Below are 25,992 nucleotides of genomic sequence, written 5' to 3' on the forward strand. Positions count from 1 at the left end.
ATGATGCTGATGTATTTTAACAAAGCCTGTTCATGTTGTTATGTGGTTGTGGTCGTTGATGATGATGATGACTCCCGTGCCTCCGCAGTAGTGAACTAGAATAAAAGAAATGTCACTTGTCGTCAATGGCAATGTCACTTTGGCTCCTCGCGGGGTATTGAATGTATTAAATTTTGCATCCGCGCACTTTCCTTCCGGCATCAAAGCTAAGCCTCTTGGCCGGTCGCTCACTAACGTTAAATCTGCACATAAAGGTGGCTGGTGGCGATGCAGCGGATCTCCGAGCAGAGATGGTGAAGCAGACGCCACTCGCAAGTGTATTTCCACCCGAACTGGCCTGCTCGACCTTCGCGGATCTAAGAACAGAGTCGCTTGCCATCTTGAAGTACCACAAACTCCGGAATCGCGAGTTGCGCGTGCCCGATCTCGGATGGTTTGCTGATGCACATTCACTTTCGGCGTGACAACGATGGGGCTAAATGCTGTCCGCTGACTGCAAGTGGGGGATGATGCTTGTGGATACTGCCTTGTACAGCCTTCTTCAACATATTTCAAGTCACTGTGCACAGGGCTGGTCCTCTCGGCAGCTCGCTCACTGGGGTCGCTGTGTAACTTCGGTTGCTCCAGAGGTCGAGACGAACGGTAGTACTCTTTTCTTTTCTGAGCTTGATAAAGCCAGGGCTGCCACAGGGACTCTTCAAGTGACCCCCCACCACCCCCTCCCAAACTGTAGCGCTATTCTTTGTTGATCACTTTCGGTGACATCACTTTCAGCGGACGCTAATTGGCTGAGCGAGCACAAATAACTCCCGTCCCTCCAGTGAGGCTTCGAGCCGGATGTTACGTCCTGCAAAAGTGAAAGTATCCCCCGAAAGTGATCGACCGAGAATACGGCGCCCCCACCATCGTTACCCGAAGAGTGGTTTCAGAACAATCGACGAAGGCGTATTGGCCCTGCTTACATGAGCGCATCGCGTCATGTCTTTAGCACCTCTCATTGATGTAAATGGCAATGATGCGAGATAAGGCGCACAGCCTTAAGCGTTTCGCATCAGGTGAGGGGGAGAGCGAAGTCTGGCCTTCTCTCTCCTCCACTCAGCACGAGACGCGTTCGCTAAACACAAGCGCAAGCTCATTTCGGGCGCCTTTGCACAAGGCTTTAGTTGGTACACGGAAACGCCGGTACGCCGGTACGTTTCCGTCTAGCGCATCGATCCCCACCGCAAATATCTTCTCGATGATGAGTGAAGATATTCGAAACGCTATCGTCGAGCTCGTGTAAACGCGCCTTATGAATACTGTCGCGCGTCTAACCGAGAGAATGAGCGAAGCTGGCTTCTTTGCACAAAGCCTCTTATAGTGGAGAAGCTGACTTTCAGAAACTGCTTTGCAATTTGTTTTCAAGGACGTACACGAAAGCTCAGGAAAAAATAATCAAAAAACAGACATTGAGCTGGAGGCCGATCCCCCGGAGTGGGTTGCGCCAGGTCGTTAACGAACAACAACAACAACAACAATCTGGACATTTTGCGTACGCTTTGTGGCTCCATTCCACATCATTTTGCCAAGCATCGTTCCACACGATCACTTTGTCTGACAGGATGTTCGACGTGCCGCTTTCCGTCAATATAATGGCGAAATAATAATAGTTCCTTTCTCGTAGTGCCTGCAGCCAATGATTAAAGACCAAATGAAACGAAATTTTGAATTACTAAATTGGTTATAGGAGAGTAGCATATTCCACTGAAGCAATCTTCAGTGGAATATATTACTCTAATCTTCAGTTGCGGCGGCTGTGGCGTAAGTCCCAGGACGTTGCTTCCGAGATTCTTTTCAGCGCTGTCTAATCTCGGAGGCCATGCCGAGAAGCCACGCGTTTTAGGTCATGAGCCACTTCCGGCTATAGGAAAGGGCAGACTTGTTTTTTTTTTTTTAGTTTCGGTATCAAAACGGTTCGAGCTTTTCGTGATGCTTCCACTCCTATTCCAGACGTAAAGTTTTGCACGGAGGCTTTTCTGTATCTACATTATCTTAAACTACGTTTTTTTCTAAGTCAAAAATTTCGCTGCAGTTGGCCTTTCTAACTCGAGCGTGCGCTTGGAGTCGGTGATTCAATTTTTTTGCATTACAACAAAGCGCGACATGTGTGACTGCACGAAAGGTCGACGTTCAATTTATTCTGTAGTTATTACGACTCATTACAACATGCACAAAGGATCACGTCACCACCTAGATGTCTTTTTTTATAAATTGAGTCTGCAGTGCCTTGGAATAAAATTATGCCTATTTGGTGCATTCATTGATAGTGAAGTGGTGACTATAGGGGATAGTGGTAATCATCGGTGAAGTTGGCTTATACACAAACGACGATAGAACACTACAGCGCGGGGAAAACTATACGGATGACGCTCACGTAGGGGCATCTAGCAAGAAAAAGTGCTTATTGTGTCACTCATTAAATATCTCATGCAGGATAACGGGCGCCATAGTGCGGCGGTTCTCGAGTATTCCGAAGATCATGTATATACGACAAACTTCTTACACTGCGTAAAAACATACCGCCAATTGATTTAACTTCGACACCGCCTTTTTTTCTGAAACTCTGAACTTGGAACGGGGAGTCCTTTCGTAACCAAAAAAAAAAAAAAAAAAGCCGCAAGATGGAAAGACAAATGAAAACCTGGGTGCGAAGTAAATCGCGGAACAAACACTGTGCCATCCAGATGTGGCGAGCTTGTACAATACCGCCGTCTCGTGGCAGATCGTGTGCAGACCAGAGTGGCTACGCATTGCCGCGAAAGCCGGTGCGCTCCCGTACTAATTGACGCAGCTATGAAATCAAATTACTGGATTACATCGATTTGAAGCAATTTGGCGCGCACATCCAGCATTGACCGTAACGGTGAGCGCATAGAGCATCCGCCTCGGATGTGGGAGGTACCGAATTCAAATCCCGGTGCCGCCGGGAACGCACCGGTTTTGCCAATGCGTAGAGGTGTGCCCTGGCCTGGTGCTCGGCTCTCGTGGGGGTTAACATTCCGAAAGGGTGCGCAACATAGATTTCATGAGTGCGTCTCTGGGCGCCTCTTGTCCAACCACAAACGGCCTTGTTGAAGAGCATCTGCCGCGGCAGTGGGCCGCAAGTGCTACCGGTAAAAATAGGTACAAGCGTGCTCCCGGCCTGGTGCTCAGCCATTAGGGGACCTTAACGCTTGGAAAGGGGTGTTTGTCTCCAACCCGAAGGCGTCCCCGCCTCAATAGGTGCATTTGGGGCGCCAAATGGGAAATGGCCGCCATGGGAGCGGCCCAAACATCACTTTTTTTTTTTTTTTGCTGTGCTCACGAGGGTTTCGGCGGGAATTTAGAGCGCAGGCTCCTTTCCCAAGCGTAGTAACCCCTGAAGGAAACCGAACGCCAGGCCATCGATATCGACGGTGTCGTATGAAAGCACTTAGTGGAGGTTGGGTGTTTGCGGCGCTGTCACGCCGCACTTTGAAGGGTGAAGCGTTGAGGGTTCAACGTGCCAGGCGGAAGAGAAAAAAAAAAGAGACATGTAGATTTTGGTGAATGTTGGATTTCGTTCGATTGGCGGGGAATGCCGATCTTTCCTTCGTCTTTTTTTTTCTTTGGCCGGAATCAGCGTCGTTCCATGTTCTCGACGAGAACTCCGAGGGCTTTCCGAGTCATGCGGCGCCATCTGTTGTGAGGGGAAAGAACGAGAAAGAAAAGTGAACGATGGGCAAATCGAAAAACAAAATAATAACGATGCGTTTGATGTCACAGCAAAGTAACGCACGCAGCTTCTACAGCGTGTGCAAAGGCGTTGAGACGAAGACGAAAGGTTCTCAGGGTAACAGTCAAACGCCTCTACAACAAAATAACCTCTGTTAACCAAGGATTGATTACCTCCAGGCATAATCCCCACCTGTACAACAAATGCTATAATACAACCAATTTGCCTGCACAACGAATGAACTTAGGCGCCCCGACGGCTGACGACTAACGCCACATTCTCTGCCTAAGATCTCTAGATAAAACAAGCTTTCTTTTTTTTTATCTAGGGAATTTATCTTTGCCCTCCGCAGACTCCACATAGCTGCGCTCTGCGCTAACGGCGGCGCTAGCGACGCACTTAACGAGCATGCCGATGTCAGCGAGTGTTACTTCGAGAATCGACCAACTTAAATACTGCTTGTTGTTAACTCAGCAGTGCATGGGCTTCGTGGTAGACGAATACGTCGCAGTTGATGACGACGTGATGATGTCATCCTTACTGACGACCGATGACTCGTCGTCTGCAACGCCTTCTAGGACGGCAAGGACACGAATGTCAACGAAGGCAAAGTGATAAAGAGCCTGTCAACGGACGAATAAAGTTTTGACGACAAGGAAGTCGGTATAGCTGCATTCGAAGATCTGCAGCATTACGTGGGGTCGGTACCTAGGTGGAATGAGGCCGCCTGAAGTGGCACACTGTCCCAGACGAAATGTGTACAAAAAGAGCTGCGTATTTCACTAAGACTTTCATATTAAACAGGGGTTTTCTCTTGTTGAACGTGTCTAGCCTTGTCTACTGCGAGAGGTACGGTGCGCGACCTTTACAACGGTATAACGAATGATTTCGTAGGTCTCAAGCACCTAGTTATAAATGGCGTTTGACTATAGAGTAGGGGAAACCAGCAATAAAAGGTCGCGTGCCAACATCAGCGCCGTAACAGCCTAGCGAGCGGAGAAAACAATTTTCGGTAGCACTTGATGCGGTTTCGCATCAGTAACTGAACTGCTTCGTTTGAAGAACATGTGACCAGCTCCCGACCTGACTCAGCACCGGCGTGCTAGGACCTTAGAGCGCATGTGCTTGTTTTAACGCGCATGGATATGGACAGAGCTTGGCTCGACGTAAGGAAACGTTGACACTGGCGCGCGTCTGTTACCCTTTAAAATGTGGTGCTATTTTCGTGGCCACTCTACCGGACAGCGGCAACACATTTGCACGCCCGAACTGCCGTAGAGTCCCCTGGAATGTGCTGGTTTCCCGTAGCGTGACAAAACTCTCAAAAGAGTTGCGGTAGAACGCGTCAACCTAACTCAGATTAAAAAATAAAATAAATAAACGCAGTTTTGTTCGAATCCACAGTGCATGCGCCGGCGATAACTTCGTGGAATTCCCAGTCATTGACACTGACATCGATTGCGTCAGAACCTTTCTGTGCACTTGGCGTCAATTATAGGCTGCACTGGGAGAAGCTGTGGCTCCAACAACAAGCTTCTTTTTTTCTTTTTGTAAAATAAACTGTTCTTCGAGAATGGCGCAGTTGTAGCTACAGCGGAAGATTTTGTAGGTTAATTACACGTCGCCTAAGAATTTGCCACACAAGACTAAACCCCAGTTACCTATGAAATAGTAAACCACAGCCAGCATGCTAACACTGGTATGAGTTTTTAACCTGTGGCACACATTTTCATAACGTGTCCGGGATTAGACAAATGGAAACTATTTTAATGTTCCTTACGAGCACGAAATTTCTTTTCGCCCATGCTTTTATTGAGCGACGAGTCCCCTTGTACCACATGAAAATACTTTCAAATACTTCAAGGCCACAGAAACTCTACAAGAACGGTAACACAGTTATTGCTTCTATACTTTATTAGGCCGTACACACCAATTTCTTTTACTCACTCTCAATTAACTAAGCTACTTCTGCAAACACATGCGTCTGGCGCATCATAATAGCGTGCACGCCTGCTGCCCCGCAAAATACCACATCATTCGCAGGCATGCACAACACAATACTTCAAACGGCGCAAGTACGAGACAAAAGATTAAGGGAACAGACGACACGTCTGCCTTCTGTTCCCTTAAAAATCACCGCCTCGCGGGGAAAAAGCGAACTGCTTAGAAAACTAAAATATAGTTCTCCTCCTTCACGTCCGATAGCGCAGTATCGCCGTGAGCGGGGCGGAAGGTCTCGAAAGCGGCGTTTCAAACCATCGATAGAGGGCTAACCATGCCCAATGGGCGCGGTACGGAAAGAACGTTTTGTCCCGTACTTACGCTGTTTGCCGTATTTCGTTTGCAGTCCGGTTTGTCAACCATACAGTTTCCTACAAAAGTTACCGCAGGAATCTCTAGCGCTAGTGTTTATGGGGAGCTGATAAGTATGAGCGTTCAACCAGCGGGGGCACCCAGTATCGAGTTTTTAATGTTAACTCGAATTTGAGCTATCGCTGCAATAATACGGTCCGTGTCGTTTCCGCTTCAACCCGCCGCGATTGTAGTGGCTATGGCCTTTCGCATCTGTAAGCTCGAGGTTGCAGGTTCGATCACTACCGCGGCGGCCGCATTTCGGTGGGGGCGAAACGCGAAAACGTTCGTGTACGTCGATTTATGTGCGCGGTAAAGAACCCAAGGGGGCCAAAATTAATCCGTAGTAGCCTACTACCGACGTGCCTTATAATTAAATCGTGTATTTGACACGTATAACTTGACAATTTGATTAGTTTTCCCGCTGTAACGCACTTCGTGGCTTTGCGAACGCAACACTTACGATAAAAAAGCGGCGACTTAGCGACAAATGCGTTAGCATTACGCCTCACCTCTTTGAGGTTGAGGTCCCGGATCTCCATGATTGAAACCACGTTCATCACATTGCAAAATGCTGTTCAGAAGCTCACTCGACAAACTTGTTGCCTCTTCAAAAAGCGAAGTACAACTGACTATGGTTCAGAGCAGCGCAAGGTCAGTTGTATATATATATATATATATATATATATATATATATATATATATATATATATATATATATATATACGTCTACCACGTGACCGGGTTCCCACACTTTAGATACTGCGTTTTTTTTCACTTTGACCCTGCTATTGCTTGGCTGAGGCGTTATGTCGCAAAAATGAAGCTGGGGCCGTCGAGACGAACAAACGACGGCATAGAAGATTGGTGGAATTCCGGAAGGGACAACATGCAACGAAGCGACCTTACAGTGAACCCTGTAGCTTAATGTTCATATGATTTTTGAAGACTTACATGCAACAGAAAGTTTTAAAGAACGAGCTTGATGACATGTGTCACCGCTCCATTATTTCAAAGCTTCTTCCTCATCCTCTACATCAGCCCAGAAGGGAGCGTAGAGTGGAGGAAAATACAAGAATACGCGCAGTTAGCGCGGCAACGGAAAGGCTCGCACATAACTGCTTGTCTTGGCTCTTGATGAGCCCTTTAACAATAAAGTCCTCCAACGCAAGAAATCAAACATGCTACCGGATGCGTGGTTCAGGAAGAAGCCTTCAGTCCGGTGCATTTCTGTGTTCACTGCGAGCAGCCGACTACTATATTTTGTATCGGTTCTTGTCGTTATTGTTCTCGTTACCTCGAAGTCGTCGGCCGCACGTCCCGTTGGGAAGCTATCCCTTCGTCCGGCTTTTGACGTGCCTGGCCATCTCCGGATCCTTGGGTCCGTGCTTAGCGCCGTGCTTGGCACCGGAAGAGTTGAGCTTGGACGCCGTCTGCTCGGCCTTGGAGCCTCCGCTCATCTGGGGTGCGTCCAAAGGCAACTCGGCATCGGCCACTGCGAACCCCGTGAGGGCAGTCAGTCAGAATACATGGCCTCATTTCGTTCAAATTGTCATGCCTAAAAACAACGGAGTTTCTCCCCGTCGAGAAAATATTCAAGGGGAACTTAGTTATTCCTACGTGGATGAATGCGAAAACATTGGGACAACCGCGCGATGCTTAGACATTATGCCACAACGCAAGGCCGTAGGTTTGACTGACACCAAAGGTCGGAGGGTTGACTCCCAACAAAGGTCGTGCGTTCGACTGCCTTAATTAACTCTACCTTAATTCACTGAGCATTAATTCGCTTTGATTAACACCAAAGGTCGTGGGTTCGAGTGCATCAACTCTGTCTTAATACACTGTGCCTTAATTAACTTCGCCTTACTTAACATCAAAGTTCATGGGTTTGACTCCCACCAAAGATCGAGGGTTCGTTGCCTTTTCGGACATCGTGGTCACGCCAACGCGGACAACCACGCCGGATTTTCTGCCTCATCGGCCATATAATGCTTCCGCATTAATAATTCCCAGACCTTTTATGCATTAATGCGATTAACATTCGTTGGGTACTTCATGTACATTCCGGGGGCTGACTGTTTTTTTGTCTCTAACCGTTTTCCCACTGACTTGGGTCACTGGGTAGTCCAATGGGTGGAACATCGGGCTGCTATGCGGAGAAAACCGGGCTCAAAACACTAACCGTCCGGCCAACTTGGGTCATGTGACATTGCGTACGTACTGCACGCTCTTCAATGCATTTCGTTAACCCCATATTGGGTCACTGGTCACGTGTCACTGGGTATATGGAGCTCTTCAATGGAGCTCTTTCACGCAATTAAGCTAGTGTTACTGTGTATGTCCAACTGAGTATATGCGCCGTTCTGCAATGAAACTCTTTCAAGCCAACCTTGGTCACGTGGACATGTGCCGGCCTCTTCAATGACAGCAAAAATGCTTGGAAATTTCTGCGGTGCTGGGCGGAATCGAACCCGCGTCATGTATATTGCGTAGCTTAAGTGTGAATATATATATAAGCATGCGCCACGCGCGTACTTCATGACAGCACCGCTTAGGTGGCACCACGTGTCCAGTGGGGGAATTGAGCCCAGTTGCATACGCACCTCACTACATGACGGATTTCGGTGGGGATACCATGGCGAGTTGCCACACAGCTTTAATGCTAATGCATTAACGTCGACATTGGCCGTCAGATGAGTTCTGCCGGTTTTTTTTTCATATCAATAAATACTTGAAACACTTGTAAATGAAAAAAAAGAAAAAAAAATGACAGTAATAATGCAGATCCGACGCACATCTTGGAATCCGTGTGAAGATAAGCTTTCGTAATGCGGGTAATTAAATGCTGCACAACTGTTGATCTTCTGCACTGTGTTTTATAGCGTAGTGACTGCGAGCCCTGGCGCGGACGTCAATGCGCTGTTCAGTGTGTGTGGTATTCGACTACAGCAGCACACAGCAGAAGCAACCACGTGGTCAGCAATGTCCGGTATGGTTCGCTAGAAATCTTCGCTTTAAAACGGCCAAGAGAGACGGTCAATGCTGCACGTGTTAACTTCTACAGAATTTCGAGCAGATCGCTCGTTTGGTATGCTGCGTTAATGGCTTCACGTGTTTTACGATACGGACATACCTTAATTGGTCTTTTTTTTTTGTTGGTCCAAAAGCCTGCTGCACGAAGTGTACCTACAAAAGCTGGCTCAGGAATTCCGTTTTGTTTGTACAAAATTTGTTGCCTCCGAGTGACATTTTGTTTAAAGGAACACTTCAGGGGGACAGCAAGCTGGTTTAGACTGATAAAGCATTCATTCAAAACTCAATCATTGTTATTTCTCGGTAAGATGTTGATTACTTCGAGAAAAAGAAATGAAGGTTGAGCTTTTTTTTTTTTTTTATTTCGTACCGGAACCTCAGCGGCGCCACGTCAAGTGACGCCGTGTATTTCGAAATATTTTCTTGTATCGGACACAGTTAAGTTTCTGGAACTGGCAAAGTGCATTATTTGGATGCTTCAAAATACAATGTATAGCCCATTTTACAGACACGTAGTATTATCTCGGCTCAATCAGACGCTGTCAAAATTTGTGACGTCATGGAGAACTGGCGCGGGAACCTCAAGGACGCGTTGCCACCCTATAGAAGACGCGCTTCTGCGTCTTCTTCCGTACTAAGCCTCCTTTCATGTTAAGAGTGGCTTTTTGGTATCGCAGACGCGTAATTTACCAGTGCGCTTATTTTTCTCTTTCGTGTCCGTTTAACAATGTGAGATATCGAGCTATAGATGGTATTCAATGACCAAATATCTTTAGCGCGCACGTTTGCGTGATAATACGTCTAAATGAAGGCCTGCATGAACATAACTACTGCGTCCGCGGCGTGTTGCAGGGACACCTGGTGGCGCATTATAACAATGTGTAGTTGTAAACCAGAATTCGACAAGTGCGGCGTTCTCTGCACAAAATGCTCGAGAACCAACCTGGGCTTTCTTGTTCGCGTCATTCTTTGCCCTTGTAAAAAAAAAAAAGTACGGGATCAACCTAGGAACCCCACAATATAACAGAACTGTTCGTCTTGTTAATTTCTGTCAATGTTGCACGCAATTTTTGTATGCCCAATTAGCAATTTTGGTTTGGGACCCTTATTCCCGTTTCCAGAAATGCATCTTGACTTGAAGATCATGCTTGACTTGATCTAAGTGACACCTGGCGTGAACGTGCCGAGCAAGACACACATTGGGTTTCCCTCGGAGCGTTCACGACAGGCGTCATTTAGCTCAAGCAAAACATCGGCTTCAAGTAAAAGAAGCATTTCTGAATGCACGGGTTAAACAGTGTTACTGGTTCCCGGAAGATGTCCATGTGAATGAATGTGCATTGAAATTGAAATATGCTTGAAACTTGAAAACTAAGTGCAACGGAAGGCGGGTAGGCCTACCATCATCATGGCGCCCGCAAGGCTGCTGCGCATGCGCTCTGAACGCAGCGAGGTACTCACCGTTCTCGTGTTCCAAGGCTAATTCGTGTATCTTCTTGTGACCCGATCTGCTCTTCCTTGTAACTGCGAACGAGAGATATACACGCTGCGTGTGATCAAACAAGAATCGTCTAGCAGCTGCCGATCTTAAAGAGGACACCACAGGGAAATATTAAGTCGAGCTAGATTGAACGATTAAGGCTTCTGCGATGGCGAATTCGTCGTTCGTAGCGAGAACAGAGCTTTTGCAAGCGAGGAAAATGGGCGAGAATGGAAAATCGGAGTGACGCCACCTGTTGGGGGCTATGGTACCTCTCGTGTGACGTAGGTACTGTTTGATTCGCAGAGAGCGGCGTAGACGGAGGTCACGTGGAGATTAAGTCAACTCTTCCGTCTTGCAGGAGGACTTGTTCGGCTATAGCTGGTGTTTACTTAACGACATATTGTAGCGCGAAGGCGCGATCACAAAGAAGGCACAAGGAAGACGTGTGTATCTGTGTCTTCATTGTGATTGTGCCTTGGAGCTACGGTATGTCATTAAGTCCTCTTTTGGCGCGGGAGGTTCAAAATCAGGAGCAGCGCAGCAGTACCTTCGGCAACATTTTTCTACGCAACAAAGTGATGTATTGGGACACAGAAAACGGTGACAGACTTTTCGAAGGATAATCTATCGAGCTATAGCTCGACTTAACATTTTCGGATAGTGTCTCTTAAGCCGTTAGTCATGGCCCGCGTTTGGTCGGGTGATTGTGTTTTATTGTTATTACTATTTAAGTATGCTTTTAAACCTCATCATCATCATCATTATTAGCCTATTTTTATGTCCGCTGCAAGACGAAGGCCTCTTCCAGCGATCTCCCATTACCCCTGTCTTGCGCTTGCTGATTGCCAAGTTGCGCCTGCACATTTCCCAATTTTATCACCCCACCTAATTTTCTACCGCCCTCGACAGCGCTTCCCTTCCTTGCATACGTATCTGTAACTCTAATGGTCCACCGGTTATCTGCCTTACATGGCCTGCCCAGCTCCATTTTTTTTTCTCTTATTGTCAACTAGAGTATCGGCTATCCCCGTTTGCTCTGTGATCCACACCGCTCTCTTCATGTCTTAACGTTACGCCTAACTTAACGCTTTTAAGACTATCTGAATTTAATTCGCGAAAGTTGACTGTACCTATATATTGAAGGACGCCAAAGCCCAATTTTATTTTCACAAACTTAGCGCTCCAACTGCAACGCTGTCACGTGAGCGAGTCATTGTCAAATTCAAAAGTATTTCATCACATTACGTCCCAATTTGTGCAGTAAAAGTTAACAAAATTTGCAGGGCTCAGCTATGAATCATTTGCTGTAATTCGTCTCCATTGTTGCTGAATAGGACAATGTCATCTGCAAACCGAAGGTTGCTGAGATATTCATGATTCTCATGAAATAATCAAGTTTAATAATACGGACCCCAAGCTCGGGAGACCCTGTTGAAATCTCTATTTTCGCTCTACCGCTGCGCCCTTGCAAATCGTGTACATGTCCGATAGCACGTCCAGCTGCACGGCGAGAATGATTCGGTGGCACAGCTTTAGAGGAGTACTGGCACACAGGGTGTGTTCAAACTCTGGCCAGCATTGGCAACAGTCTACGTTGATTTGAGAAGACAGCTTCGAGCCGAAGCAATGAAACTCGTCTGGAAGACGTCTGTACGACTTGACGCCACGTCGCGTAGACAAGGAAAAGCTAAGAAAAGCACATACTTTCGCTATTATTTTTTGTTACTCTTTTCATGTGCGCACCCAAGAAGAATAGAACACAGCTTACATTAAGCGCATAATATAGTCCGAGTACATTTTCTTACTCGCAAACGACCTTCCCCTCGAGTTTCCACATGGAGGAAGGAAGAAAACTAAGAGGGAACATGACGTCACTCAGCTAGCCTCAGCAAGCTAACTACCTCCGACGCCACCTTTCTCACTTTTTTTTCTATTGCTCACTTTTTTTGTCGCACTATATATATATATATATATATATATATATATATATATATATATATATATATATCCCCGCTTGTTCTCTTATCCACACCGCTCTCTTCCTGTCTCTTAACGTTAGTCCTAAGATTTTTCGTTCCATTGCTCTTTGTGCGGTCCTTAACTTGTTCTCGAGCTTCTTTGTTAACCTCCAAGTTTCTGCCCCATATGTTAGCACCGGTAGAATGCAATGATTGTACACTTTTCTTTTCAACGACAGTGGTAAGCTCCCAGTCGGGATTTGGCAATGACTGCCGTATCCACTCCAACCCAATTTTATTCTGTAAATTTCTTTCTCGTGATCAGGGTCCCCTGTGAGTAATTGACCTAGATAAACGCACTCCTTTACAGACTCTAGAGGCTGACTGTCGATCCTGAATTCTTGTTCCCTTGCCAGGCCATTGAACATTATATTTGTCTTCTGCATATTCATCTTCAACCAAATTCTTACACTTTCTCGATTAAGGTCCTGAATCATTAGCTGTAATTCGTATCCATTGTTGCTGAATAGGACAATGTCATCTGCAAACCGAAGGTTGCTGAGATATTCGCCGTTGATCCTCACTCCTAAGCCTTCCCAGTCTAAGAGCTTGAGTAGTTCTTCTAAGCATGCAGTGAATAGCATTGGAGAGATTGTGTCTCCTTGCCTGACCCCTTTCTTGATAGGTTATCTTTGAACTTTCTTGTAGAGAACCAAAGCTGTTCTGCAATCCTTGTAGATATTTGCCAAGATATTCACGTATGCCTCCTGTACTCCTTGATTACGCAATGCCTCTAAAACTGCTGGTATCTCTACTGAATCAAATGCCTTTTCATAATCTGTGAAAGCCATATGGAGAGGTCGATTGTACACCGCAGATTTCTCGATTACCTGATTGATGACATGGATATGATCCATCGTAGAATATCCCTTCCTGAAGCCAGCCCGTTGTCTTGGTTGGCTGAAGTCAACTGTTGCCCTGATTCTATTGGGAATTATCTTGGTGAATATTTTATACAATACTGAAAGCAATCTAATGGGTCCATAATTCTTCAATTCTTTAACGAGAATAAGAACCGACTGTAAAGTGTGTACTGCTGTGTCACCAGGCGTCTGAGGAAGTAAAGTGCGTGCGAGCTACACTCGCACATGGAGGACACAGCCACCGGTATGCAGTGACGTGATGTTGAAAGCACAAGAGGGCACTGCGCATGCGCGAATTAAGCGTCACTCACGCCTGGGCACGACGACGGTGACGATGAGCAGCATGGCCAGCAGTACGAGGAACAGCGTGCCGCATACGATGAGCACGGTGAGGATGCTGTCAGTGCTGAATACGCCCTTGCGCCCCGACGGGGATTGGATCACTCTGCGACAAAACGGAGGAGGAGGTTTCGAGAGTCTATAATAGACTGTGCTCTACCTCGCCCTTAAAGATTCTTCGTATACAGGGCTGTCCCAACTACCATGCACCAAGATTTTAAAATGTGCAAATGCCACGTAGCTGGACAGAACCGAGGTAAAGTTGTTTGCCGTCGCTTGGAGATACTCAGATTATTTTCTTGCATTCCGCTTAACTGCCTAATTAGTCTTAATTGATCGACTTCTTAAATATTATAATTAGATGAGAAGTGCCAATGAGAAAATTGTAGAGCAACATGAGAAGCTCCCGATACGGCTTTCTGTTGCTCAATACGTGGTACATAAAAGTTTTTTCGAGCGTGAAAGAAGCCCGCGGATACACGAAAAGTGCCCGAGCGGCCAGTCGAGCGGCAATTTTGCGTGTATTGGCAGGCTTGTTTCAAGCTCGGAAAAAAACACTTTTATGTAGCACGTATTGAGCAACAGAAAGCCGTATCGGGAGCTTTTCATGTCGCTCTACAATTTTCTCATTGACACTCGAGTTAGCAATTATTACAATTACCTAATTAAATCTCAGTAATGAAACAATTACTAGCGGCTACTCCACTGTACTGGAAACAATATGCACAAGGTTTTTTTCGAGTAACGCGCAATTGCTCTTTTTTTAAAAATCTTGGTGCATCATAGTTTGGACACCCTGTATAGGTGCCATTGCTACGAAATAAATAAGGAAGAACGCCCCAATGGCACATATCAATGCTTGATAATATTTTGTAGATAATATTAATGGCGTATATCAAGGCTTGTCTAATATGTCGTATTAAACGTGAGAGCATGTAATACTGTAGCTTTTTCTGACTCGCGTCTGCTTAACGTCCGTTTTTCCCAGTGTGCATTTAGCGCAAACGGAACACGAGGTGACTGAAGGACGGGGACACGGCGCTACTCACAACTTAGCGTTTCGCTGCATGTGATTTATATACGTATAGGTGGCCCATGCTAGCGTTAGCCAAGCTGTTCAAAAAAGAAAGAAAATATATTTAGATAACACGGTGTAAGACAATTTTAAAACCTACGGTGTTCGCTCGTCAGACCCCTGACAACCGAACCACGTAGGTGTTAAAATGTGTTATTAAAAATTGTTTTTTTTAGCAGCTTGCCTAACGTTAGCTGCGTCATACGGTATATACGTCGTCGCACAGCAAAACACAAAAGGAAAGGGAGCACAAACAGGACAACCCAGCAGTCCATCTTTCACATTTCACTATCGGGAAAGAAACAGGATTTCTTGTTTCTGACAAGGATATATAGACGGGCAACTGACGCAGCTGTCACTCCTAATTTCTACGGCTTCCGCGATTTCACCAGTCATCTGATCAACGTTCCTGGCCAGCACGTGTGGGTCACTGAACCAAGGCTTAATTGCAGCCGTAAGGCGCGCAATGTGCGTTGGCAAACTTGTCATGACTGGTCATATTGCCTGCACATGCCGTATCAACCAGCCCATCAGTTGGGCCCTTTTGCTTTTTGCTCAAGCCTGTGTACACTGAATGCGATATGGAGATGCATGAGGCGTATCAAATACTGCGCCCTTATTTAATAATCGTATACGCTGGTGCAATTGGCGGCTGTATGGTTTTCAGAAGCTGCATGGTTTCATAGCCTTTCATGACACGTTACATCGGGTGACAGACGAATAATTTTTTTTATGGCTGCGTTTGTCATTTCATCGTTGTACTTTAAAACCAAACACGCGGACATGGGCAATATTGACCTTCTTGACGCTAGGGCATGCATTCAGAGAAAATCCCATCCCTCGAAATCGCACGCTACTTGTTCTTTGAACTATATTGCCATCTGCAGTCCTGTCCCCCTCCTCGGTCACTTGGTACCCGACAGGGTATACCTTGCCATTGTCAATTGCCTTTGATCCTTTTCAAAAGTACATCAGAAGCGATTTCTTGACACATTCGTACCGGAAACAAGCTCGGATGCATGCAGAACTGAATCAAAGTGGCTAAATCGGAATGTTTTCATCAGTTTTCGTGAAAATTGACGCTAATTTCAACCAGACCGTTGTCTCAGCACAGGTGGCGAAAAACAGCCGTGTAGTGTGCGCTTCCAGTACCGCGAGATTACAGGAAATTAGAGAAACGCGCTAACCTATACTGCACGATGTTGCGCCTTCATCTCTGTAGTTGGGCACACAAACGCGGTTCTTGATTCATGAAACATGAACAGATGACAACTTTACCCACGTACTATAATAACAGAGTCAAACGAGCACGATTCCGAAACTATGCGCCACTGCGTTGTTCCGTTTCCAGGTTCACCTGCATCTTTAACGGCGGCTAAATTCAGACTGCAAAACTTACAGTTGGGACTACTCCATGCTTGGAAACCAGGTCCAGAATGATTACACGTCGCACTTCCGTGTAATTATGCGTAACGGTCGTGGGGGGCGTTTTACTATGGCGGCTGTTGCGTATGGCGTGGAGCGATCACTACTGATAGCTTCGTGTGCTCTGTGTTTTCGCCGCGTAGTTCGCGTTGAAGCGGGAGGTAGCACGAAGGTCGATTTGCTCGCTGCTGAAGCCGCGCTTCCTCACTCCAGCGTTTTGACAGCGAGTTTCCGCGGTCATCGAGCGAGATGTGTCCATGTTTGCTTGTGCGCGCGTGACACCATGCTTGTTAATTTAGTTACTATGCCTATGTTTACAAGCTTGCACGGCCGATAAGACTACCATCCTTACTTCGTATAGCTGTCTAGTAATTTGGTGTCGCTATTGTTGCTTCGTCCTTTGGGCGAAACTGCAACTTTGTTTGTCTACAAAAGTTCGTCTAGAAAGGGGTCACCCGTATTAATGCCGTTGTATTAAAGATGCAGATACAATAAATGGTAAATACTGCCTTCTTGCGTGATAGGAGCGCGGAATGAGGCCTCCCAGCAAGAGCTCACGCGCTTTTTCCTCCTCCTCACATTTTTCTCATATCCACATTTGCACTTGCTTACTTTGTCCGCGTGATAGTTAAACGTCCAAAACCCTATTCATTCTATGTGTGCGTGCGACAGAACAGAACAGTAGAGTAAAGTACAAAACAGTACAGTACAAAACAGTACAAAACAGTACAGTACAAAACAGTACAGTACAAAACAGTACAGTACAGTACAGTACAGCGCAGCACAGCACAGCACAGCACAGACAGACAGACAGACAGACAGACAGACAGACAGACAGACAGACTAGACTAGACTAGATAGATAGACTAGACTAGATAGATAGATAGACTAGATAGACTAGACGAATAGATAGATAGATAGATAGATAGATAGATAGATAGATAGATAGATAGATAGATAGATAGATAGATAGATAGATAGATAGATAGATAGAAGGCTTGCATGCATGTGTGTTGAAAAAAATCCATGAATCAACTCACTGTCGTCTGGTACTCCGAGGCGTCTGCATTCCGTACATGTAGTTAACGTACCCCGGATCGTACGACATGGCTGCAACAGACAGGAGACAGCATTGGTAAAGCGTTGACAAGGTCGCCGTCACCATTGCCATCCTAGCAACGTTACAGATCCAGGCCACTTGTGTTCCTGTATATAAGCATCACTAGCCGAGCCCGCTCCTGGCGGGAAAGACACGGATTAGATAGCAGACTCAGACCTGGAAGTTATCTGTGGCGGCAAACTTAAGCGGTAATGTTGCTGCAAAAGCTTTCCTATAAAGGTCTTTGCCACCAGTCGCTGTGAAATTATGACCACCAGGTGGTACCAGACCTTACTTTTTGTCGAGGGCGTTTCGAATAGTTCTATTTGTAATGACATAGCAGAGAAGAAAAAAAGCCATGTGGAAGCACGCAGCCGGAAAGTAGTGGGGCGTTTATGCGGTGCAATGACCGAGCCTGTATGGCACTGTTCCCTAAACCCATACGTACACTTTCCTAACCTGCGTTTTTAGAGTAGTGCGGCGACGTAGGCAATTTGGCGGAACATGTTTGAACGATGGATCATATCCATGTCATCAATCAGGTAATCAAGAAATCTGTGGAGTACAATCAACCTCTGTGTATGGCTTTCATAGATTATGAAAAGGAATTTGATTCAGTAGAGATACCAGCAGTCATAGAGGGATTGCGTAATCAAGAAGTACAGGAGGCATACGTGAATATCTTGGCAAATATCTACAGATATTCCATGGCTACATTGGTTCTCCACAAGATAAGTAGAAAGTTACCGATCAAGAAAGGGGCCAGGCAAAGGAGACAATCTCTACAATGCTATTCAGTGCAGGTTTAGAAGTATTCAAGCTCTTAGACTGGGAAGGCTTAGGAGTGAGGATCAACGGTGAATATCTCAGCAACGTTTGGTCTGCAGATGACATTGTCCTGTTCAGCAACAACAGGGACGAATTACAACAAATGATTGAGGACCTTACCCGAGAAAGTGTAAGAGTGGGGTTGAAGATTAATATGCAGAAGACAAAGATAAAGATCAACAGCCTGGCAAGGAAACTAAGAATTCAAGATAGCCAGTCAGCCTCTAGAGTCTGTACAGGAGTACGTTTATCTAGGTCAATTACCCACAGCGGACCCATATCACGAGAAGAACATTTACAGAATAAAAATGGGGTGGAGTGCATACGGCAGGCATTGCCAAATCTTGACAGGGAGCTTACCACTGTCGTTGAAAAGAAAAGTGTACAATCATTGCATTCTACCGGTACTAACATATCGGGCAGAAACTCGGTGGTTAGCAAAGAAGCTCGAGAACAAGTTAAGGACCGCACAAGGAATGATGGAACGAAAAATTTTAGGCCTAACGTTAAGAGACAGGAAGAGAGCGGTGTGGATCAGAGAACAAAGGGGGATAGCAGATATTCTAGTTGACATTAAGCGGAAGAAATGGAGCTGGGCAGGCCATGTAATGCTAGGGTGGTTAACCGGTGGACCATTACAGTTACAGAATGGGTGCGAAGAGAAGGGACGAGCACTGGAGGACGGCAGAGAATTAGGTGGGATGACGAAATTAGGAAATTTGCAGGCGCAAGTTGGAATCAGCTAGCGCAAGACGGGGGTAATTGGAGAACGCAGGGTGAGGCCTACGTCCTGCAGTGGACATAACTATCGGCTGATGATGATGATGATTGAAAGCGCTGCTTCGTATAGCGTAACAAAGACTATGTTAACGACAACGCGACAACAGGCAAGGCGACGTGCTTTGTTTGTGTCACTTTGCCGTTAAGCTTCCTATATGTTACGCTACGAAGCAGCACTTTGAACCATGACTCAGCTACATTTATGTTTTCCCCCTATAAAAGATCTTGTGCATACCGCAGCTTTGGTTTTAGCTCAAATTCCTCAACAAGATCGCATTTTATGGTACGGATCGTTCAATATAACACTTGAAACTTACTTCCCTGGTTTGGCAAGAAAGAAAATGCGAATTTGCATTTCGCTGCACCCTTCCTGCTGTCCGCATTACAGCCCCCAGCGATTGATGCATATTAATCTCGAAAGACATGCTTTGCCCCTCTGCAGACGCCGAAAGCGACCAGTAAAGGTCATAGTCGCCATGTTATGGACATCATGTACTCATTGCCACAAACACAAAAGCAAGTCGAATTTTTTTAACAGACCAGGCATGCAACAGTGTCAAGTTTTATATTGAACGATTCGAACCTTAAAATTCAGGCATTTCTTGTTTTCAAAGGAGGAGTTAAAGTAGAAATAAGCGGGAAATCGTTTCTTCTGTTAAGGGGGAAACGCATGTCGCGGTGCAAAAATTACTAGAGGAACCTCTTGCGCTGTAATCGTTAACATATATACATGGAAATGATGGTTAGTACATGGATTTGTGCAACGGTAAATTTGACTGGTCACTTTCGAGCGCTCTAGAGCGCTCTCGCGGTGCAGTTTACGTGCAGCAAGTCGAAATCGATCGCTCGGAACACATTCGCCTGGTTCATTCGGAGCGCCGTTCAGAGCTCTCGGAGGCGCTCTCACCTTCGAGCTGGGAGCGCGACCGAGATCCGATAGAAAGTCAATCACATGGCTGCCGCGAGCGATTGTTCTGGGAGCGCCAAGCACATTCGGCTGGGGCAGACCTTCCCTTGATCCAATATCGAGAGCGCTCCGCATCGTTGAAGACCGGCATGGAGCGATACAGCCGAATATACCATAAGCGTCGCGCTTGAGGCTTCATGCGTTCTTGCGACATTACTTGCAACATGAAAAACTCCCGATACAGCTTTCTGTTGCTCAATACGTGCTACATAAAAGTTTTTTTGCGAGCGTGAAAGAAGCCCGCGAGTACATGCAAAATTACCGCGCGACTGATTGATTCATTAATTAAGACTATAATTACGTAATTCAGCGGAATGCAAAAAAAAAAACAATCTGAGTATCTCCAAGCAGTACGGAAAACAACGTTACCTTGGCTGTGTGCAGCTATGGGACATTTGAATATTTTTTAAAAATCTTGGTGCATGTTAGTTGGGACACCCTGTATACCAGCAAGAACACGCACTGGTAAGACAAGCCGAGGGCATGGTCCCACTCTCGGGCATGCTCGTTCGGCCATTTCCACCGCAGTAGTCACGTAACTACTTTCACACTTCCCACTTTCTTGGGACGGTAATCGGCGCTAATTCCAAGCTAAGCCGATGGGGCGTGACAGTTCCGCGGGTCGCTTGTCCACGTGGTGAAATGCACAGTTTTCCATTGGTCCTTGGTCTCGCCGTTTCGCGGCATGTGGCAATCCGCAAAAGTTCAAGCTATACCAGAGGGATCCGTCGCACGGCAGAAGAACGATGCAGCTATGCAGATATCGCGGCGCGTTCATTCTGCTGCCGACCGTTAAGTCGCGGGCGTTTTGTCGCTAGTGTGAACGCAAGCTAAGCTAGGGAGAAAATCGTGCGGCATGCAGCCAGCGACAATCCGCTTGCAAGATTTGGAAAGTAGCAACGTTTTCCTGCTGCGCCACGAATGGACCTCGGTGCTATATATTTCTCGCGGAACGCAGCCCGCCGCGAGACCAATTAACGTCAGTGCAGCTCATTAGCCACGCCGGCAAATACTTCGAGTCACTGTCGCCTCTCGACTCGGCTCTAAGTCGCTGTCGATCACTCTCCAAAAGTATGATAACTGTAATAACAAAACTGTTGCCTGTGTCAATGCTGAGGCTTCGTAAGCAGCCATAATCACACGGTCACAAACGGACGCATCGCCGCCATCGAAAGCCCCAAATTAAATCCCACACATTCAATGGGGAAAATGTACGCTTTATGGGGGATTCGCTTGTCCTCAAACAACAAGCAGTCGAAACTCTCATGTCAAGCAGAAGAACAGAAAGCTGGGCGATTTAATAATTATTCATGGTAAAATTGTAGCGCTGTAGTTTTCTGTGATTACACCCCCGGTTCTGTTCGCACATAACAATAATCTAACACGCGGAATAACTGATGCCTTCCACATCGGGAAGCGCGCAGATATGTGCGTGAGAGAAAGGCGTTAGCATCATGTCGCTCCTCTTTGAGGTTCCGGATCCATGATTTAAACCGCGTTCACCAAATTGCAAAGTGTTGTTCAGACGCTCACTAGACATACGTCCTGTCTCTTCGAGGGGCAGCCTTCTTGAATAACGTGTGACCTGCTTTTGTTCCTGCTTCTGTGAATGTTCTGCACAAGCTCATTGCAGCTGGCCGGGCTATACATGTATAATCTTTTTTCTAGACATATAGTGAGTTGGCTAGTCAGCGCTTGTTCGTAACTACCCGTGTCCTTCGTTTTTTGTATCTGCTACAGTTTGACCATGTTTCATGTCAAGAACACTACGTCGCGCGGATGCGCAGATGCCGTTGGTGAACCGAACGCACTGGGCGCGCGACTTTAAAAATAAACAGTCTCAAGGAAAGTTTGCACCCCTTGGGACTCATCTTTGCCCAGACAGCACTCGGCATGTATTTTACCTGCCTTTCCTTTCTGTAACGCTGTGAGCCCGGTATACTCTTAGGCCACGAACGGCATGGGGATATTTGCGTGACACAGCGTGATTGGTGGGAAATCAGCGAGCGCCGAGTTCAGGAGACAGGGAAGGCAAGCAATGACAGGTGACGATTGCTTGTTTTCGGACAAGATACACCCCAAGGGTTGTAACTTTTTAAGCGAAGCTTTATAGGCTCACAAGTGTCGTCGGCGGCGGTGGTGGTGGTGTCAAACTGAAAAGTAGGCCGATCTTGGTGATACTGCAGAAAGGGTCCCAGCTCAATAGAGCACATACTCATGTGGGCTCGGGGACCTGTAACGCGCCCTTGAACTACCCTTGGCACACGTGGGACCCAATGAGAAAAATCAGCAGCCCAATTCCCCTGTCGCGAAAATGGGAGTAGAGTGAAGCTTGTCGTCCGATTCTCGCGTGAGGGCTTGCGAAGCCCAGGCCAAACATCAGCGAAAAGCAGCTGACCCTGAGTTTAGGGCAAACGAAGCAGAACGCCTGCGACAGTGTCGTCTTGCCACAAGCTTCGCTTGCCCCCATTTTCTCGACAGGAGAAGGGCTCCGATTTTTTTTTTAATGCGTTAGCATTAGGGGTGTCAGAATGAAAAAAAAAAATGTTTGGTGCTTAAGTGTGAGAAGTCGGTCACGTGGTAGAGGCATGCATGTTTATATACCGGGTGTTCATTTTTAAGCTTTATACGGAATGTTTAGAAATCGCCTGTGGCAGGTAGCATAATTCTTATCGTCGAGTTGGGTTATTCGAAGAGGCGGACATAAGTAGCACGAGAAATCAAAACACATATTCAACTAATTAACAGAAATTCAGTAATGAACTTCTTAGTTAATTACTTTACAACACATTGCGATTTACGAATTGTGGCCGGTGAGCTTGCAAGACGCATCCACTCTAAATGAATTTCCAGGATGACACCAGTTTCCAGATATTATTTCCCAGCGTGTGGGACGAAATACATGAGCGTTCCAGTTACTTTTGCGCTTCAATGTATAAAACAGCATTTTGGTAAAAAAAAAATAAAAAAAATAAATGGAACAACAGTGCATTTTTACAGCGAGTTTGAAGGTTGATATCTACAAACTGGTGTCATTCTGGAAATTCATTCCAAGTGGATACAAATCGCCTGACAAACGCACCAGGCACTACAATTCGTAAATTGCAATGTGTGCCGTAAAGCAATAAACTAAGAAGTTAATTAGTGAATTTTTGTTAATTACTTGAACGTGTGTTTCGATTTCTCGTGCTACTAATGTCCGCCCTCATCAAATAACCCAGCTCAACGATAACAATTATGCTACCTGCCACACGCGATATCTCTAAAACTGCCGTAAAGCTTTAAAATGAACACCCTGTATATTAGTGTCACTCAGTAGCGCACCCAGGATCTCTGCCGGGGGGGGGGGTTGGCAGTTGCCAATACTATCTAAGCAGCACTAATTTCAACATCTTCACGGGAAATTGTCAAAAAATGCGCGCTTTTTGCGTACTCGCAGACGATTACGCCTCTTACATCTTAGTTGCAGTATTCAAAGGCGCAAGGAACGAAAAGGGGTTATACAAAAGGGTGGGTTAATTCGGTCTCAGGGGGGGGGGGGGGGGGGGAGGTTACAACCCCCGAACCCCCCCGACAGTGCACCACTGGTGTCACTGATGGTGGTCTGCTTCGGACCACGTCATTTGCACTTCACTCACGAGGCAGGACTTCTGTCGAGTGAGCTCCTGGACAGCCAACCCTTTGCAGTTTAGTGAACATCCGCTGAGGTGGCTTAGCGGCTATGGTGATGCGCTGCTGAGCACGAGGTTGCGGGATCGAATTCCCGGCCGCATTTTGATGGAGGTGAAATTCACCCCCCCCCCCCCCCCGCCCCCTTGTCCCATGCATTTCAGGCACCTTAAAGATCCCTGCCGATGGTAAAAAACTATTACGGAGTGCCCCTCTACGGCGTGCCTCATAATCAGATCGTGCATGGTTTTTGGCACGTAAATCCCCAGAATTCAATTCAGTTTGGTGCATAGTTTTAAATCTTGGATCCGGGACCTCAAAGAGGCGTGACGCATTAATACTAAAGCATTTCTCCCGCATTTACCGCTAGATCGCCACTAAACTTTCTTTTTAGAGTGAAGGAAACCCGCGCATGACAGATGGTGATTATTGTCTTGTTGACACGCTAAAAACTCCTAGGGGGCGCAAACGTTTCTTTCTTTTTTGGGAGAGTCTACGCAAGCTGTCGTCTGCAGAGTATACAGTGGATCGATCTCATCCGCGCACTCACGTGACACGGCCGCGCTGGATGGAACGGCCATGACCGGCTGGCCGTACGGATCTGTGGCGTAGGCCTGCTGCTGTGGTGGTCCGTACTGCTGCTGAGGTCCGTACATGGCGGGCTGCGGCTGCTGAGGCGTCGCGTACGCCGGGTCCACGTACTGCGCCTGCTGGGGCGCGTAGGTGCCGCCGGGCGAGTACATGCCGCCACCGTAGAGGGGCGCTTGCTGCGCGTACGCATCCTGCTGGCCGTACTGCATGGCCACCGCCTGCGCAGCAACGGCCGGTACGAGGCTTATATAGCATAGACCGTGAGATCTATCCGCAACAGACGAAAGCACTGTAAAGTAAAGTACACCCTTAAGAGCGAAAAAGGGCGTAAATGTGTTTAACTCGCACCCTTACACCCGAACATCTTTAAGAGTAAAAAGAGTGTAAACGTGTCTAACTCACACTCTTACACCTTAAGAGTGAAAAAGGATGTAAACGTGTTTATAACTTACACCTTTACACCCGAAGGCTGCAAGGGTGTGAGTTACAGACACATTTGTGTTATAGACACGTAAGTGTGTGAGTTATAGACACATTTACACTTTCACTCTCAAGGGTGTAAAATATTTTACAATGAGCCTTAAGTTTTCTGCTATGAAAGGGAAACATTGCCGTCCGGGTAGAACGAAGCTATACAAAGGAAATGCATACGACCTTCTGGGAAAAGAAAGTTCACAGTTGAGGCTGAGGCTTGCGACCGATACCGATTTCACGTCGACTTGCGCTACGCCACCGCTGCCGAAAGGCGTCCGGGTATACTAGTTGCCCTTTGCGGACTGGAGGGCAGTTTGGTAAGAAGCGTGTTGTCTGTCACGACAAAGCCTATCAGATTTCGCGATCAAAAGGCAGGGAAGTACGTGAGAATGAAAAAAAAGTCCACAATAGGTGTGAGGTTGACGAGAAGGACCCCTAAACTTCTTGAGAATTTAAACCAGTCAAAAGACGAAGGACAGAGAAGAGACGTGGCCCACACAAGTGTGTGTGCCACGCCTCTGCCGTCCGTCTTTTGACTGCTTTAAATCCTCGAGAGTATGTTCCAACTGACCCAGATCGCAACTCTAGTATACCCTCAACTTCCTTCAGAAATTCCCTGAAAGAGTCCACCAATGGCATTCTCTTAGGTTTTCCTCTCAATGTTGCCTTGAGCCCAAGTATACAGCGGGAAAGCGGCGAGAAAACTGTCATCATTGCTCTCGGAGGGCCCGGCTGGAGTTTCTGCCTTGTCCGTACGACAGCCTTTCTAGCGCTTATCGTAGAAACGCGAGACAAGAGGGACAGAAGTGGAGACACACATAAGCGCCGTGCATCTCGACTTCTGTTCGTCCTGTACCAAGTTTCTGCGCTAAGCGCTAGAAAAAGGCCTCGCAGTGCAGTTGCGCGTGCGTTCCGAACGCGCTAAAATTGGACCATGTCAGCGATCGCCGACGAGGCAGTCCGAGAGGCCGTGCGTCACAATCGGGCAGCGGGCAGACCTGCGAGCCCTCGCTCGGCGTCGGAGGGGAACCAGCGACTTGCGGCGACCCTTCCGAAAGCGTTTTGAGCTTCGAGCAAAGGTAGGAATTTGCTAGTCGCGGCTGTCGAATGGAAGGTCACTCACCATCGGAACGCCGCGAGCTGCCGGCCAGCTCAGCCCCTGGACCACGCCTTGCACCGCGCGCTGGGCTTCGTCGTCATCGGCGGCGAGCCCGAGACGATGTGCTCCCGGTAGCGCGTGCGCTGCGCGCCGAACGTGCT

At 46.9% G+C, this 25,992-nt stretch overlaps 1 protein-coding gene across 1 annotated transcript; it reads right to left on the bottom strand.

Annotated features, from left to right (window-relative positions):
* Nucleotides 1-3,559: 3,559 nt before the first annotated feature.
* On the bottom strand, nt 3,560-25,992 carry LOC119431097 (uncharacterized). Its single transcript, XM_037698575.2, has 7 exons — nt 25,856-25,992; nt 24,218-24,476; nt 17,365-17,434; nt 13,797-13,930; nt 10,583-10,645; nt 7,383-7,580; nt 3,560-3,697 (listed from the first exon to the last, which is right to left on the bottom strand). Exons 1-6 carry the CDS (start codon nt 25,856-25,858, stop codon nt 7,417-7,419), a joined length of 693 nt encoding a protein of 230 aa, XP_037554503.2. The 5' UTR covers nt 25,859-25,992; the 3' UTR covers nt 3,560-3,697; nt 7,383-7,416.

This window comes from Dermacentor silvarum, chromosome 10 (genome assembly GCF_013339745.2).
Source record: "Dermacentor silvarum isolate Dsil-2018 chromosome 10, BIME_Dsil_1.4, whole genome shotgun sequence".
Classification (NCBI taxonomy): Eukaryota; Metazoa; Arthropoda; class Arachnida; order Ixodida; family Ixodidae; genus Dermacentor; species Dermacentor silvarum.

Coding starts and splice junctions, on each gene's coding strand:
- LOC119431097 (XM_037698575.2), bottom strand. Junction 13,931..17,364: donor CCTCGGAGTACCAGACGACA/GTGAGTTGATTC, acceptor GTTTTGTCGCAG/AGTGATCCAATCCCCGTCGG. Junction 7,581..10,582: donor AGCCTTGGAACACGAGAACG/GTGAGTACCTCG, acceptor CGGGGTTCGCAG/TGGCCGATGCCGAGTTGCCT.